Here is an 18,533-nt window from a genome sequence, read left to right on the forward strand (position 1 = left end):
ACATATTAGAACTTTCAATCCAGCTCCTTATCAATAGATATTCCTACATCTACATTCTAACTTGGCACCACTTTTGTCCCTCTTACTAAGAAGGCCAGATGTAAGTAGAAAAAAAACATAATTGTATCAACCGTAAGAATAGTCTAGATCAGGGCTGTAACTTTTTTGATGGTGGGGTCAAAATCTGCATTGCACTCACCTGACTCATTAACAACCTCTCTGAAACACCTTTTATAATACTCAAAAAAGAAACTCTGATTCCACATTAGATTGAGATTGTTTTTGGCACTAATTGTTTGGTGTTAGTGAATTAACTATCCTAAGTTAGACAAGGTTTATAAGTACAGTAAATATTAACACCAATGGTATAGTTGAAAAAATTAAAGTAGCTTTCAGACACATTGTCATTCTTGAATTGCTTATCTTCTGCTCTAGGAGGACACAAGCACATCCTGTAACAAAAGCTACCTGTTCTTACAACAAAGGAAACAGAATAATTATATATATTAACATAACAGATCTTAAAAATTTAATTATTGTTGGGGTGTTTTACGCAAGGCCTAGATTTGGAACAGAAATAGTATCAATGAATGCTCTCTCATGTCAGCAGAGTCGTACTCATTCACCTGGACTTTCTCACAACATCTGATACTACTGATGAAAGAGACAAGTTAATAACTGAAAAGAAAACATTACACCATCACAGAAGTAAAAAAGAATTTTTGACAGCAAAAATAAAGCCGAAAGCCATTTGCAGACAACTGCTTGCATTAAATTATGTCGTCAATTAGCCACTAAGCACCTGCAAGAATCAAGAATTATTTTCAAAGTTTGCTGTAGTTTGTCCCCCAGAATGATTGATTGCATTGTATGAACACCCCCACTAAGCACAACAGCAAAAGGATGAAAACAATTTCAAATAAGGTAAAATATGATGGGAGCTGACAGCTGTACTGTGGATTAAAACTTGCGCATAAATCTACAGCTCTTTTAGGAGACCAGAGTGCTTTGTTGAGATATAATACCCTATTTTGGACTATTTATTCAGGAGTTTGGCTATTGAGTAGTTCTACTCTGAGTCAACACAGTCAGGCTGCCCAGAGAGGCTGTGGAGTCTCCTTCTCTGGAGATATTCAAACCCTGCCTGGATGTGCTCCTGGCCAGCCTGCTCTGGGTGACCCTGCTTTGGCAGGGGGTTGGACTGGGTGACCTCTGAAGGCCTCTTCCAACCCCTACAATTCTGTGATATTAAACTGGTACAAAGTGAGCTCTTTAGTCTTTAATTGCACAATACCCTGTGGTGCGCTGCTAAAATATATTTTGAGTCTGCTGGCATACTATTGAGGTTAGGACATTATTTTTTAATTTATAACTCATCATCTTCTTCTTAACTACTCAATATTTGCCTGGCATATTTTAGAGAGTATTCTTAAGACATCACTTGCCATAAAGCTGATTGTAAGTTTAATTTCTGTATCTTCCACAATTAATAGCACTCCGGAACAGAGAAAAGTAAAAAATTAACAGACCTTCCTGTTTCTTTGTTTCTTCTAAGCTCCTCTTCATTGTTAGTTTGATATCTTCATCCTCTTCACTATCTGAACCTTAAATGCACAAACAAAACATAAATTACACATCGCTTCTAATAAGAAAAGTTAACAGTCCCCTCCTACATTTCTCTTACGGCAACATCATAGGTTGGATTTGAAGAAATACACTTGTTATGATCTGAAAATCAAGATAAAAAATGCATTACAGTAGTAGTTTAAGACAGTAACTTGAGACAGCGTTATTTTTCAGCTACCTTCTTCCCTTTCTCCCCAAAATCCAAAGGCAGACTGCTTCTATTTTATATTAAAGCAGTAACAAGAAATAGTAGGTGCAGAAGCTACTGTTAGTGTCTACTGCATTTACTTTCTTGTAACACTCAGTTATATTTTTTTTTTTTTTTAGAACAAGACAATACTCACTTTCTACAAAATATATTTATTTTTTTTTTTTTTAGAACAAGACAGTACTCACTTTCTACAAAATATATCAAGGATTTAATTACAGGAAGAAGTGCTAAAGCGTGTCTCTGCCTACATGTGATCTGAGCTGTATTTTATTGCCTGAATACACCATTTGAACAGTGGAGTGCTATAAACTCAACCGAGCAGCGTAATTCAGCAGATATTGTTAAGTCTTTCAGAAGAAAAAAAAAAACAAAACCAGTCGATACGCTTAGTTTAATCTGCTAACTCATCCCAATAGACAAACCCAGCCAAAACTTCACCACCTTTCTCTTTCTAAACAACGCTCCTGGTTTCCAGCTCCACCACGACAGCCCAGTTTTGAACTCTCTAGTAGGCACTGGTGTGCCTAAGGTGATTTTTTTTTTTTTTTCATTTGTTTTAAACAGAGTCTCAGTAAACTGCAGGTTAAAAAATAAACAAGTCGATGAGTCACATTATGTATTCACTCTCCTGCTACAGGCTATTGCTATTTTGGGAGATGGTCTCTAATGAGGTCTTAGAGCATTCGCAATCAACTAGGTCTCCTATGGTCACATCAACAGCAGCACTTCCCTTAAAGCCATCCTGTTTATTAGCACACATTTATTATGTCTACCAGCAAAGAACATTCCAATATGGGCATCTCATTTAATCGCTGTGCGACTTGGGGCATTTTAAACCACCCAAGTTAGGTATTCTAAGGGAATGGCACAATTTCTAAAATTTGTTTTCAAACCTCTGACACTTACACCTTATTTGAACAGCAACGTTGCTGACTTTCCCAATTCCAGGAACACAAACTCCAACAGCTGGGATCAAACAGAGATCAGGAGCCCACAAAGACGCCAGAAATAGCTGGATATACACTGCAGTTAAAATGCTCTTTTTCTCCAGTCACTTGGCAGGCTGACTGTAAATCCTTTTTGGAGCTGCCTACTATCTCTGGGCAGAAGAGATACTATTCTTCACATCATCTTCCAAAGCAAGCGAAGCACAAGAAAGAAAAACCCACACAGCCAAAAAAAAAGTTGTTACAATCACTTATGAAAGGGAGGAAAAAGTGCAAAGAAAAGGCTTCTCCCTTATGAACCTCAAGGCTCACTTGACCCTAATTTTTCAGAATATGTCTTTATTTTTCAGAATATGACTTTACTGTCGATGAAGAATTATTTTAGATCACTGACAACATTTAAGATTCATCTTATGTATTAACACAGGCCTCATCTTGCCGAAATGTTTTGCTAGTCACACCACCTTAATTAGACCACTGTAATAACCCAGGGCACACATTCATATTGGAGCAGAAGTATATGCAAACTGGCATGCAAAACATTTAAACATTTTTAAAACGAGCTGCCTACCCCATGATTTATCACTGCACCTGATATGCAGTAACTAAATATTACTTGGTAGTTACAACATCACAGAGAACAGGTTTGCTTCAAGCACAGTTGAAGACAACACCGTTCTGCCGCCAGAAACTATGAAACTTGAAAACAATTAGTGCAGATGATCTCCTGTTAGTTTGAGGGGGGAATCAGCTCGCAGCCAAATGTGGTTATGGAGCACGTTAAGAGTCTGGTCATTATTTGCAAGACTTCTGTCCCCTCCATTAATGCACACTCAACTTCCCGTGAAGGCAGTTGCTGGATTCTCTGAGATCTTTTGAGTTTGTGGAGGTTAACAAAGAGATAAATCTTATTTAGGAGCCTTTCACACAAAGGCTTGTCGGTATCTCACACTACACTGAGCCTTTCCTTACCCAAAACCAAAAACTTGTTTGTTCTCATTGTTCCCCCTTTGCTCCCACCCTCCCCAAATCTACAGAGAGCAAAGACTAAAGGCACAAAAGTAGTAAAGATGAGAATTTTAAGAAGTTCTGATATATTTTTTTTTGGAATCAGGAACAAGACTCTAAGAGTCAGAAGAAGAGTGGTCTGCAGGCAAAAATCCTAGGCAGAAACGTTCCAACAAATAAGGGGTGGGGGGCAGGAATTCATCTTCCTTAGGGGCTAGACAGCAAGAACTATTTGTGTGGAACTCACCACCTGTCAACCAAAGAGAAAGGCAGGCCAACTGATTAACCAGATGCATTTTCAAGTCAGAAGACACCAGGCTGATTTTCCACATGGGACAAGTCATTCTGCTCAAACTAATGTTGCTCATGGTGTGCATGGCATGTACCCTGTGTCTGAACTCCAGTCTCAGGGAAAACCTGGGTCCCAGTTAAGAATATACTCCATGCAAACATCACAGAATGGCTGAGGTTGGAAGGGACCTCTGGAGGTCATCTCGTCCAGTCCCCACTGCTCAAGCAGGATTTCCTACAGCTGGCTGCCCAGGACTATGTCTGGAGAGCTTTTGTGTATTACCAAAAAGATACTCTACTGGGGAGCTCAGAACTTGACAGTTATGGCCTTACCAGTGCTGAGTAGAGGGAAAAGACCACCCCACTCAACCTGCTAGCAACAGTCCTCCTAATGCAGCCCAGGATACTCCAGTGCTGAGTAAAGGGAAAAGACCACCCCACTCAACCTGCTGGCAACTGTCCTCCTAATGCAGCCCAGGATACCGTTGGCCACCTTAACCATGAGAGCACATTGATTGCTCACGGTCAACTTGGTGTCCACCAGGAACCCAATGGTCCTTTTCTGCAAAGTTGTTTTCCAGCTGGTTGACTCCTGGTCAGCATATTTAACTCAATTTCACTGAATTTTAGAGTTGGAAGGGACCATAGAGATCATCTAGTCCAACTCCCCTGCTGAAGCAGGATTGCCTAGAGCTAGAGCATGTTACTTAGGAGCATCCAAGCGGGTCTTGAAAATCTCCAAGGAAGGGGACTCCACACCCTCCCTGGGCAGCCTGTTCCAGGGCTCTGCCACCCTCACTGTGAAGAAGTTTCTCCTCATATTTGAGTGGAACCTCTTATGTTCCAACTTGTGCCCGTTGCCCCTCGTCCTCTCACTGGGAACCACTGAAAAGAGTCTGGCTCCCTCCTCCTTCAACCCTCCCTTGAGATACTTGTAGGCGTTGATAAGGTCTCCCCTCAGCCTTCTCTTCTCCAGACTAAAGAGTCCCAGCTCTCTCAGTCTCTCCTCATAAGGGAGATGCTCCAATCCTTGAATATATCAGTGTCTGGGGGTGTTCCTCCCCAGGTGCAGGACTTTGCACTTCTCCTTGTCGAACTTCATGAGGTTTCTTTCAGCCCATTTCTCCCGTCAGGGTTCCTCTGGATGGCAGCACAACCCTCTGGTGTATCACCTGTCACTCTCAGTTTTGTGTTATCAGCAAACTTGCTGAGGGTACATCGTGCTCCACCACCATCAACGAAGATGTTAAACAGGCCCAGACCTAGTACTGACCCCTGGGATACACTGCTGGTTACTGGCCTCCACCTGAACTTCACACCACTGATCACCATGTTCCAGGATACACTGGTGGTTACTGGCCTCCAACTGAACTTCACACCACTGATCACCATGTTCCAGGTCTGACCATTCAGCAAGTTTTCAATCCACCTCATTGAAGTTTGGACTGGATGAACCACCATCAGCATACACTCCTGGTACTGCTGGCATCTTCTGGTGATGGACAGTAAATGACAGTGTTTAATTTGGAGAAATCAGACATGTCCTGTCTCTCTCGTTAAAATGCTTAGCACATTCTGTAGCTCCCAGCTCCCCTGGGCCCAGAGGAAAAGCAGTTGACCAGTTTCTCAGCCAAGAAATCCTAACATATAGCCTCCTCCATGGTACGTTTTGTTTAAATAAACAACAGCTAAGAAACTGTGACCATACCTATTTTCTCAAAGGAAAAGGTCACTGTTGTCCTCACATATTGCCAAATTCCTGCTGGAAGAACAAAGAAAAGAAAAAAAAAAAAGAGGGGGAAAGCAAATTCTGGATGAATATGTTAAAATGCTTAGCACGTTCTGTAGCTCCCAGCTCCTCTGGGCTCAGAGGAAAAGCAGCTGAGCAGTTTCTCAGCCAAGAAATCTTAACATATAGCCTCCTCCATGGTACGTTTTGTTTAAATAAACAACAGCTAAGAAACTGTGACCATACCTATTTTCTCAAAGGAAAAGGTCACTGTTGTCCTCACATATTGCCAAATTCCTGCTGGAAGAACAAAGAAAAGAAAAAAAAAAAAGAGGGGGAAAGCAAATTCTGGATGAATATAGAGCTCAAAGATTAGAAAGATTAATCCTAGATGAGAGAAACATTTTGACATTGACTTTTTGACTCATTTTGATTCTCCACGGCTGCCACAGAAGAGATTCTGGGAAGAGCCTGGTTCACTTGCACAGGATGCAAGCGCCACCCGCTGTCCTGCCACCAAAGCATCACAGCTTCCATTTGGATTGGCTGCCCACCTGGCCCAGCACAACTTCCCCCCTTTATCTGACCTCCCTGGTCACCACCATCCCCTTCAATAATTTCCATCAGGTTTACTGGTTCCTCTGTCTCACCAGAGAATTTATTTCCCTTCCCTGGCCTCAGTCCTCCTCCCCTGCCCCTTCCCCTCCTGATGACCTCGCCCCTTGTGCAGTCTCACACACCACCTCCACTTCTCTCTCCTACAACGCCCCTTCTCTCAAGTCTTTTCAGAAAATCCCAACCTCATCTGCCTATTTCCCATCCTAACAGATAGTGACATTAAGATCACGTTTAACCCACCATCTCTCGGACCACTGAGCATCTTCCTTTTATGTCTGATGTCCTCACCTTAAGGACACCATTAAAGTTACCTCATTCAGGATCCTAGTAACTAGTTGGGGTGGTGAAACCCCAAACCCCAATCCCCTTTAGGCCACTGAGTGCTTGGCACAATTTCCCCCCCACCTGGGCCACGTAACAACAGAATGGACCAGAAGGTTCTAACAATCCATCAACACCCGGGACACACCAACAATCCAACAGAAAAGGCAGAAGTGAAGGGTAACAGCCCAGAACGTTATGTTCTGCTCCGTTAGCAGAGCTGGCTCCTGTGTCCACCATCGCTTGGAAACAACCACCACAATGGATCACTCCAGACAATATATGGATCGTGGCCCAAAGAGCTCCACGTTAGCTTGGGCTAGTTTGCCTGTTTGGATCTTTTACTGGATCCAAATGCTTCCAGTCCACACGCAAGGAGTTGTGGGAGCACTCATCAGCTCACTAGAGCTGCCCACTGCTAAGAGACCTTTGGTCCCAACAGTCAAAGACTGAAGTCACTGTTCAATTATTTCGTTAAATCACCTCACAAAACCTTAGGTCATTGTGACCTAAGTACGTGTGACCATGCTGCCTTTTAAAATACTGGCCCTTGGCTTCCAGAATCCTTTCCTTTATTCCTTCTTCAATGTGTCCCTGGAGGATCCTCACCACATGCTCCTCCCCAGTACTCACTGCTCTAATCTCTCTTTCTTCATTAAGGTAAAAATCTGTAAATGTAAGTTCAGCTACTTCCTGCTGAAGGTTCCCAATTACACAAGTCCTCTCTTCCTCCATGCAAACTAAAGCTTCACTCTATGTATCTTTCCCTGCAGATGCTCACTTATCTGTTCGTTCAAGTGTAGCATGACTAAAAATAAAGCTCTCAATCCGCCTCCAATTGCATTTTTTGGAAACTGGGGCCAATACCATGATAGTCACTTAGACTTTTATTTAACCTTCATCTTCGACACCTCTCTCAAATTCACAACCAGATTAAACTAAACCTTGATTTATTTTTTTTTAATGATCTGAGTGTGAGGTCTTAAAATTCTCAACCAGATTAAACTAAACTTTGAAGATATTTTTTTTTTTAATGATCTGAGTGTGAGGTCTTCCCAGTTCACCCACTTGGCTCCAATTCTTGTTCAGACTCATCATAGGTCTTCCAACACTGCTTTCTCCCTAGGGCACATACATATATTCCAAGAGGCACATTAAGAGATGCCACTGCCATGCCGAAGCCACAAGGAACTTCCTGTTGTAGCTAAAACACAAGGTTACAACTCAAGGGTGACCTTCCTATCGCCGCCCGCTGCCAAAAGGCTGTGGCCACTGTCCTAACAGCGTGAAGAAAGGAACATTCTTGCTAGGTAGCTATCATTCATTCGTTGTGCAGTAGACTGGGTCAGATGTGGTATTCATACTGGACCTCAACACCCACAAAAAACTTGACTGCTGAGAAGGCAAGCAATTAGTGAGATATGGGGAGCTTGGAAGCTTAATAGCGTTCATCAAAATGAACCGAAATCCTGCTCTTCCAAACAAACTCTTGATAGAAGCTGCATTAAGTAGTACATAAACACTTCAGGCAACAGTAGCAGAATGAAAAAATCCTGCTCTTCCAAACATAAACTCTGATAGAAGCTGCATTAAGTAGTATGTAAACACTTCAGGCAACAGTAGCAGAATGAAAAGGCTGACTCCTTCTCTTGAGCACAGTGGAAACAAAGCTTAAGGGTCAGTGGAAGAGGTGCAGTGGCTAGACTGAACATTAGGAAAGAATTTTTCACCGAAAGAGGGTTCGGGCATTGGAACAGGCTGCCCAGGGAGGTGGGGGAGTCACCATCCCGGGCTGTGTTCAAGGGCTGTTTAGATGCAGTGCTAAGGGACATGGTGTAGGGGAGGACTTTGTAGAGTAGGGGAGATGGTTGGACTCGATGATCCCAAGGGTCTCTTCCAACCTAGATGATTCTATGATTCTATTTGGCCAACACCACAGTACATCACTACACCATTAATTCCAGCAGTCTCCTGACAGTCTGGTTCTTTAAAGGAAAGGAGGAAAAAATACTCCAAAAAAAATGTGGTCCTCTTTTTTTAAGGGTCTGCTTTACTTAAGAGCTCAGTCAATAAAGGATCACATTTGAATATGACTGTGAGAAAGATAGTTAAGCTAAAGCCACCAACTTACACAAAAATCACTTGTCAACCAAGAAGTTCTGGCATTCCTACCAGTCCCAGGATGGGTATGATGTCCCCTAACCCACCATCAGCTTTGCACTCAACACTGGCCAGCGCTCACTAAAAGTATAAGCTGTAGCAGTACAGTCACAGTGAGATACCAACCAGCAAGACATAGACAAGGTTTTTCTGCATGCTACAAACTCTTCTTTGCAAAGGAATTACAAAGGGAGACATTGAAAACTCTTCTACCCTTCTCAAACCACACGCATGAGTCTCCTCCCAGCATGTGTTGTGCCTTCAGCATAAAAGAAAAAAAACAAAAAACTTTCTGTATTTATGAACTCAGGTTTAGCAGCAGAGGAGAGCAAATAAGAACAAATGTCTTGTCTACCCTCAAAGGGAATTCATGCATCCACTACAGCCAATGGTCTCCTAAGGTAACATCTAGATGATACCCTATTGTGACATACACAGGAACTTTTCTTCATATTTATTTTAAGATGAATGCAGGTACCACAGTTCCCCCAGCAGTTCCGCTTCCATAGTAAAATGGCTCACGAAGCAGAGCTGTGAGAGGTTGCCACAACCCAAACACAGCCCAGCTGCTCACAAGCTAATGATAGCTCTGTGAAGGTGATTCACAGAAAAGAGCTTTTTCATTTTGAAGCTCATCCAATACCAACAACTGTCTTTTTTTCCAACACAATTCTCTGCGGTAACCTTTTCTTACTTATTTCTCCCTCCAGAATAACAGCTATAGGCTTGAGAAAGTCACAAAGCAAGCAATTCTTGTTTATATTTCCTTCTATTCAGCTGCATTTCTGTAACAGGACAGCAGGTTATACCAGCCTGTGATAGATACACTGCACGACTTCCCATCTCAGACCTCCAATACTGGTCTTGCCACGCTAAGACTTGCAAATGCTTGCTGATGCTGCTGAGCCACCCACTGAAGCGTGTATTCTGCAGTGGCTTAATCTTTTTTTTTTTAAAAAATAACTTTATAGGCTCTTGGTAACATCATCCCATTACGCAGTGAACATAGACCTATGAATTTTCTAATGTCCTGTCTTACCACAGGAACAGGAGACTAAGGCAGCTCTCACTATCAGGGTCCTCCTCTGCTGACACTGACTGAAAAAAGGGACCAAGGATGGCTCAAGACAACTCTGTTCCTTACAAGTTTGCCAGGGAATGCTGACAGCCAATGGACTCCTGCACAGTTCCATCCCTTTCCTTCTTAAAGTACTTCATTTTATTTTTTTATAGCAACCACATGCATAATTTAAGCTGCACGCACAACGATCAGCCAGCAAGTCAAGGTCTGGGGCCTCTTATCATAATAGTAAATGAAATATTAATGTAGTAAAGGACATTGAGAGAAGAGTTAGTTTAGGAAACTTCTGAAAGCAAGACCAATATTGAAAAAAAAAAAATAATGGAGCATAATTTATAAGCATAAAATGCTTATGAAGTCATCACCTCTGAGCCAGTATACCCTGGTGAATAAAGCCATACTACCAAAACTACCCAGGCAGGGAGCTGGAGTACCCTTATGTAGCAGAACAGCCATTCCCCTCTCCTCACCGTCTCGTATCTTTAAGTCACAAAACAAACTGTACAAGAAAGCAAGCCCCTACAGCTAAATTGACTTAAATTGACTGGAAGTTACAGCTCTCTTCCAACTCTTCCTCCCAAAAATATGCAAAGCTCTCGAAGCAAAAACAACCTCCCACATTAACATATAGTTATAGCTGTAATTACATCAGGAGAGATCTATCAACCTAGGAACTTCAATACGCTTTACAAAGAAAACATTCCTAGTGGGAATGCAATGATTCAATGTGTAGCTTTACGGATAACCCCAGAGAAAAGTCATCTCCCCCCCTGAGCAAAATGAACTGCCCTAGTGAGAGTGTTAGTTCTGTGATTAACCACGCCAAGCAACTTTATGAGTATGGCTGATTCCAGCTGGCAATCACATCTCCATCATCCAGCTGAAAAATCTAGGCCAGCAAATGCTTGGGGTGGCCAGAAAAACCCTATCAGCACCTTTACAGATATCAGCAGCAGATAAATCAATTCCAGATCATTTTTTTTCAGGAAACCATTTAGTTATCCTGTCTTTATTTTTCCCTTTAGTCGACTGATGCCAATGCACCACCCAGTGTTAGCACCCCACTCTGTTCTTCTTGGTAGAACAGCAGCACCATGGGACAGCTCTCACACACCTGCACCAAGACCAGCACCGGATTTTTCTAAAAATGGTTTCGGGCTAATTCAGAAACAACTTTCTGCAATATGAACTCAATTTACAAGGCCCCCAAACCACAAGAATAATCCAGGAAAAGCATTAATGTGTTTACAGAGACACGTCAGGTCTTCTAGGAAAATTTTACTTCAAGATATTTTCAAATACTGAGAAGTATTAAAACTCATCTTGACACTGGTATCCTTTGCACGAAAATGAGCTGCCTCTTTGATTAGCCTCTATAAAAACAGTGTGACCATTTTAGTATGCCATTAATTAGAACGTGATATTCTAGAGAACTTAAAAGCTTTCACTGATATTTTTCCTCCACATGGATGTGTGAGCCATGTGCCAATGAAGACACTTCACAAGCGACTGGAAGAAGCCAGAAAGATAATTAGATTTAAAACAGGCAGAAATATTTTGGGAAATAACAATGCTTCAGCAGGGTCATGTTTGTTTCCGACCCAGACCAAATCAAGCAAAGGCAATTTCACAAATATGCACACAAGAATGCTCTAAACAGCTTCTCTTTCACTAGAAAGGAGATGACAACTGAAACAACAGTTTGTTTCCTGCTGTAATAAAGAATACAGGGAGGACAGAGTTTGTTATGTTGAATAAAAATGCTTAAGTCTGGTTTCAAAGCTTGTCACGTGGATTTTCTATTCTATATTTCATTGAAATACCAGTACAGTACAAGAAGCATCAAGCAACAGCTTGTGTAACCAGCACAAGTGTTCAATTGTTTTATTGGAAAGAACTATGGGTTTACTGGAAAGATTAGGTTTCACATTTACTTTCTACCTTTTGTGGTATCTGAAATGCTGTTTAGCAAGGCACACATCATGTCTCCTTCAATGTGGTGAGGATTTAAGATACGAGCTGGCCGCTGGGTCATCTTAAACTGACGTTCCAGTTCCAGGAAGCTTTTGTCTCCAGAAAGTACAGTGAAAGGAATTTGCTTGGGCAGGTGCTCATCCAGACGACCTGCCTGCATGGAAACAAATGACAGATGTTAGAAATGAGATGGTGTTTTTATCTTGTGGGGTTTTTGTAACACAGGTCATGGTGGGAAAGCCTTCTACAGCAACTTAACTCTGCTTTTATGACCAATGCATGTTATAGTGAAAAAAAGTAAAATAATATATATAGTGAAAGCTATTATTTCAACAACTTGACACTGCATTTATTCTATACGCATGACAATAACGACAGGAAATGGGTACCAGAACAGTACAGATGGAGTATGGAACGAATCCCTAAAAAGCAGCATTTCAGAAGCATCTCCACATAAAACAAGTCATCTGCACAGAACGTTTTAAGAATCATAAAAGTGTAATGTAACATACAAACACGGTTGCAGAATACACTTATATCATCTAATTAGATTCTCAAGCAGTTTTATGTAACTGATAAAGCACTATATAAAGAACGTGAGTCCCCACAGCATCCCAGAGTCCTGTCCTGTGCCTCTCCCCACCCAGCCGAAGCCCTAGCTCTACTGAAGAGAGGCACTGCTCTCTCTCAGCCCAACAGGGGCTCTGAAACTGCCACCCACCCAACTCCATCTAGATTTGGGCTACCTGAAGAGAGAGGCAGGAGTTAGTTTCTGTTTCAGAGAGAAATATAAGAATTGTGGGGTTTTTTATTCAGCCTGGAGAAGAGGAGGCTGAGGGGAGACCTTGTTGCTCTCTACAACTCCCTGAAAGGAGGGTGTAGAGAGGTGGGGGTTGGCCTCTTCTCTCAAGTCCCAGGCGACAGGACGAGAGGAAATGGCCTCAAGTTACACCAGGGGAGGTTCAGGCTGGATATTAGGAAAAAATTTTTCACCAAAAGGGTTCTCAGCCATTGGAATGGGCTGCCCAGGGAGGTGGCTGAGGCACCATCCCTGGAGGTGTTCAAAAGACGGGTTGATGTAGTGCTGGGAGGTCTGGTTTAGTGATGGTGATGCTCCTTGTTTGTTGTGTGGGTGTCTATTTTTGTCAAGCTTGATACTGCATTTATTCTATATGCATGACAATAACGACAGGAAATGGCTACCAAAACAGTACAGATGGAATATGGAGCGAATCCCTAAAAAGCAGCATTTCAGAAGCATCTCCACATAAAACAAGTCATCTGCACAGAACGTTTTAAGAATCATAAAAGTGTAATGTAACATACAAACACGGTTGCAGAATACACTTATATCATCTAATTAGATTCTCAAGCAGTTTTATGTAACTGATAAAGCACTATATAAAGAACGTGAGTCCCCACAGCATCCCAGAGTCCTGTCCTGTGCCTCTCCCCACCCAGCCGAAGCCCTAGCTCTACTGAAGAGAGGCACTGCTCTCTCTCAGCCCAACAGGGGCTCTGAAACTGCCACCCACCCAACTCCATCTAGATTTGGGCTACCTGAAGAGAGAGGCAGGAGTTAGTTTCTGTTTCAGAGAGAAATATAAGAATTGTGGGGTTTTTTTATTCAGCCTGGAGAAGAGGAGGCTGAGGGGAGACCTTATTGCTCTCTACAACTCCCTGAAAGGAGGGTGTAGAGAGGTGGGGGTTGGCCTCTTCTCTCAAGTCACAGGCGACAGGACGAGAGGAAATGGCCTCAAGTTACACCAGGGGAGGTTCAGGCTGGATATTAGGAAAAAATTTTTCACCAAAAGGGTTCTCAGCCATTGGAATGGGCTGCCCAGGGAGGTGGCTGAGGCACCATCCCTGGAGGTGTTCAAAAGACGGGTTGATGTAGTGCTGGGAGGTCTGGTTTAGTGATGGTGATGCTCCTTGTTTGTTGTGTGGGTGTCTATTTTTGTCAGTTAGGCTGATGGTTGGACAAGATGATCTTTAAGGTCCCTTCCAACCTAGAAGATTCTGTGATTCATTCCCTAACCAGCTCCCTTCCCCTCCACTACAAACCAGTGTCCCATTTGAGCTAATCTTTTTATTTCCATGGAAAGGTAAAAAAACCAAAAAACAAACATAAAGCACTTCTCCACAGGCTGTCTCCACTCAATTCAGTGACAGGTTTATCATTCTTTTTAGTCGACGTAGAAGTCATGTGAAGAGAACCTAAGAATCTCATCTGCCATGCGTACGTCAGGTCAGTAGCAGGTACCATCTGCCACTCTTCTCTGGTAGAGAAACACAACCATGAGGAAAGCTGCACTAACTTACATGGACACAGATAGCAAAGTCTGCTGCTTCTCTTCTGGTACCACAACGTGGATGAAGAAAGAAACATCCAATCCTCTTGAGATAATTGTAAGTTTTGCACTGTTCTGGAGGTTTCCAGTTGCTGTATCCTCCTAAATGGTAAAGTAGAAAAATAAAAATTAAAAAAAAACCAAAAACCAACACCCACACAAATGCTGCCATGAATTAAGCAGTAAAGTAGAAAAATAAAATAAAAAAATATATAAAAACACCCACACAAATGCTGCCATGAATTAAGAATGCATGAAGGCAAAAGTAAAGATAAATCTGGCTTTAAAGATAGAATTTATTCTGACCAATGTAAAAGATGAAGGAAACATACATAACCAAAATCCTGAAAGATCCCTTGTTCTTGTGTTAGAAAGCAAAAAAGGAAAAAGCAGCTAGCCTGATCCTGTGCAAAGCCTCTCATTCAATTTTTAAATGAATTTTTTCTTCTAATCCTGAAAAACTTATCTTCTAGATATCATGTGCATTTAGACACAAGGATGTACTTTTTTAGCTTTAAGCACAGTTATGGTTAATGTGCAGAAGCAAAGGAGCTCCAAGAACGCAGCAGAAGTAAGAGAAATGCTTTTTGTAGGCAATCCTGTACTAATGTAATGCCCAAGATTATTTCCAACAGACTGTAGCTGTCTGACACCTCACATGGCAGAACTCCTTAAAAAGAAGATCCAAGAACTGGAGCAGCTGCTAAAACAAACGCTGGAGTCCTGACTAACACTTGGATGCAGTCAAGGATAAGCAAAATGAGGCTACAATTGGGGAAAAAATAACAAGTGCAGGAATTTTTTCAACAGTATCCTGAAGCATGTAGTTACTAGCTGAGAAAATTGTTGGATAATAGAGATGAGCTGGGGAACAGGTCTGCTGCAAATCAAAAGAATACCAGGCTGAAACAGGTTGCAAGAAAAAGGAAAGAAAGGAGCAGCAAGTCTCTCAAGAAGAGGGGGAAAAAAAAAAAACAACCCCAGAGCTTGAAGTTACTATGACAACATAAAAAGACAAACAAGTGGAAGGACAATTTGATGGGGGGTGAATAAGAATTTCATGACATTCCCAATTGCTAAGAAATAATGGGCCTGCGAGGGGGGAGGAAAAAATGTTGCTTCATCTGCCAGATGCCAGAGTGGCCGGATGCAAGAACGGATTTTGAATGGCAAGTGAAAGCAGTCCTTGATGGCTCTTGATGGGAGGATATGTAAGACTCAAGTAAACAGGCTACAGAGGATGCTTCTACTTCTCTGTCAGGCAGAAATCTTCAGTGGATTTCCCTTGGAGGTGGTCTGTTTAGGGGTTTTTTTGTTGGGGTTCCCCCCCCCTCCCCTTTCTCAGCCTAATAAGTGGGTATCCAACCCAATCTCAAAGGTTTAACAACAGGCTGCACAGAAACAATTCAGGAACATTTTCCGTGAGAAAAGTGGTATTTGCAAGTCACTCTCATCTGTTGTGACAGCCTTGGGAAAGGCTTGGAATCACCAACCCTGGCTGCAAAGTTGTACAACAGAAACACTTGAGCAGGGCAGCAGAAAACAAGGGCAGAACTGCATTTAGTCTGGTGGAGCCAGAACACAAATGGGTCAAGGACAAGTGAGGATCTGAAAACAGAAACAACACAGAACCTGGGCAATACAACAGGAGAACTCAAAGCCAAGCTAAGACTGCGTTAGCAATAGGAATAACAGGAATAATGTAAAAGTATAATATAAAAAATACTGTGGATTATTTCTCTTTCTTAAGATAGGTCAGAGAAGAGACATTTCTGACAATAATACAGTTCAGACATTCCTGGGCTCAATCAATTATTTTTTTTCTTACTGAATCAAAGGAGGGCATGGAAATGGAAACCCTGGAAATAGTAATGGCACAGAAGACCCTGTCGTAACAAACAAGTTGGGTCAATTAATGACAAGCCAGTTTTGAGTAAATTAAATAGAATAACAGAATATGAATGAAATCAAGTGTCTGAATTCAAATGGGGAAAGTTTGACATAACTATAAAAAACTTATTCTTTACTAAGCAATTCTTTATAAAACCCAGACAGAGTAGCTTTGTAATTTAGATGTCAAACAGCCTTGACATTTCTTCAGAACAGATTCCTGACAGTTTCTTATTTTTATCTGTAGAGAAATAAAAAAAAAAAAAAAGCTTTTCCAAGGCAAACTGGGTTGCATAACTATGAACACTAAGCCTTCAGCCATTAAAAACCACGATCAAACCCCAAGTCACAATAGCCTTAGAAGCCAAGGAGCACAGAGGTGAAGTGAAATTAGACCAGAAGTCAAGCTGGGCAGAGCCTCACAGAAGATAAGAAGTACAAACAGGTTGTTCAGCCTTATAGAAAAGAGAATATAAATAAATGCAGCAGCTGGACAGCAAGGATGAAATAGAAATTCAGGATGATTAGGTATAATCTAAACCCTCAAAATTATTTTTTCTGTGGCTTTGTGGATATACACGTGTACGTGCAAAAATACTGTGTATGAGTGTACCAAGAGGCCAAAGGCAGGCAATGACAGCACAGGTAATGATGCAGGAGTAATGCCTGCACAGAACACACAACTCAGGAGCATAACCTACTTTAACAGAGAAAACCAGAGGATTTGTCCCCAAATCTCCTAACAACCAGCCAGGAGCACAGCTGACTGACTGAACTTTACAATTTTCTTTGGCTTTGTGGATGTACAAAAATACTGTGTATGAGTGTACCAAGAGGCCAAAGGCAGGCAATGACAGCACAGGTAACGATACAGGAGTAATGCCTGCACAGAACACACAACTCAGGAGCATAACCTACTTTAACAGAGAAAACCAGAGGATTTGTCCCCAAATCTCCTAACAACCAGCCAGGAGCACAGCTGACTGTTTGAACTTTACATCAACAGACACACTTGCCCTGCCTTCATCAGCTAACGTACCACAGGCAAAATAATATAAAGACAGAGAAAACCAGGAGAAAAATCACGAGGTGGACAAGAAGTTGGTTCAAGAATAGTCAGGTTAGAAGAAGTATCAAGTTAGAGGGATGCTGAAAGAGACAATCAAGAACATTAAGTCAAGAAGTGCAGTGCAATGGTGTTTACTAAGAGTAAAACACATCTGACAATTTCTACAAGCCTGTTAAGATGATGCCCATGTTTCAGGCAATAAGTATTTTTAAACTATCCCTTATCTAGACTTTACTGAAGTATTCAACATACCACAGGCAAAATAATATAAAGGCAGATACAGAGAAAACCAGGAGAAAAATCACGAGGTGGACAAGAAGTTGGTTCAAGAATAGTCAGGTTAGAAGAAGTATCAAGTTAGAGGGATGCTATTAGCAGGCTTTGCAAAGTTTTCTTACAAACCCATGACAATGTGAGTTCCATCAATCACCTTGTACCACTACTAGTATCCTTCCAGATGTGAGATACACTGATATTTATCTGGTATAGGATGACCAGGGACAACCTTAAGGAGTAAGCCAGAGACAGAACAAAATTCAAGTACAAGAATGTAAAATCATGCCATTTGGAACTAAAAAAACCCATTATGATAAGGATCTGGGACTTAGAAAGAAAATAATCTCCGAGTCTTATGGCTGTGCTGATAGTTATGAAAACCTAGTTTGATACAGCCTAAGGAAATTCAGCAGGGAAGCCAGAAAGACCCCTAAACCATTGACAAGGTTAAGACAGAGTTAGAAAACCTCAAGAACATTTCCATTGCGTGATGCCTGCAACACTGTAACTTAAGAAGACTCAGTGGCTGTTTGTTCCTGTTCTCCATTCTCTCAGATTCAAAGTATTCTCAAGTATTTGTGTAGATTAGCAAATCTCATTTCCTTTAATCAGTTTTTACCTTGGAAGCCCCAGATAAATGTCCCTTGGTTGAGGTTAGCTGGCAGATGAGTGAATAAGCTTCCCCAGTTGTCCAGATCCACCAACACAATGTGAGTCATGGTACTCAGGTAGTCAAGATCAGGAAGTTCTTCATCTTCAATGGGATAAAAAGGACACATTTAAACTTCACCTGACTTTATGGTCAGCCAACATACATCGACGTAAGATACGCTTTTGAAAATGCATGTTTTCAACTGTTCTATAGCTAAGAGTTATAAAATATGATCCCGTTTGGCAAATGCATTGTTTTTAAATCAACTGAAGTAGCATTTAGTAACAAAGCAGACAAAATTAAGTGGAATCTAGCCTTATGATGGTATA

At 41.6% G+C, this 18,533-nt stretch overlaps 1 protein-coding gene across 1 annotated transcript in view; it reads right to left on the reverse strand.

The window, feature by feature from the left end:
- Positions 1–18,533, reverse strand: part of ZNF451 (zinc finger protein 451) — a 45,520-nt gene that overhangs the window by 4,900 nt on the left and 22,087 nt on the right. The window contains exons 11-14 of the mRNA XM_014943948.1: positions 18,172–18,306; positions 14,289–14,419; positions 11,934–12,120; positions 1,530–1,604 (exon numbers count right to left, since the gene is read on the reverse strand). Of these exons, the coding sequence (XP_014799434.1) occupies positions 1,530–1,604; positions 11,934–12,120; positions 14,289–14,419; positions 18,172–18,306 (528 nt within the window). The remainder of the gene's footprint in view (positions 1–1,529; positions 1,605–11,933; positions 12,121–14,288; positions 14,420–18,171; positions 18,307–18,533) is intronic.

The sequence above is a fragment of the Calidris pugnax genome, unplaced genomic scaffold (genome assembly GCF_001431845.1).
Source record: "Calidris pugnax isolate Ruff unplaced genomic scaffold, ASM143184v1 scaffold105, whole genome shotgun sequence".
NCBI lineage: Eukaryota > Metazoa > Chordata > Aves > Charadriiformes > Scolopacidae > Calidris > Calidris pugnax.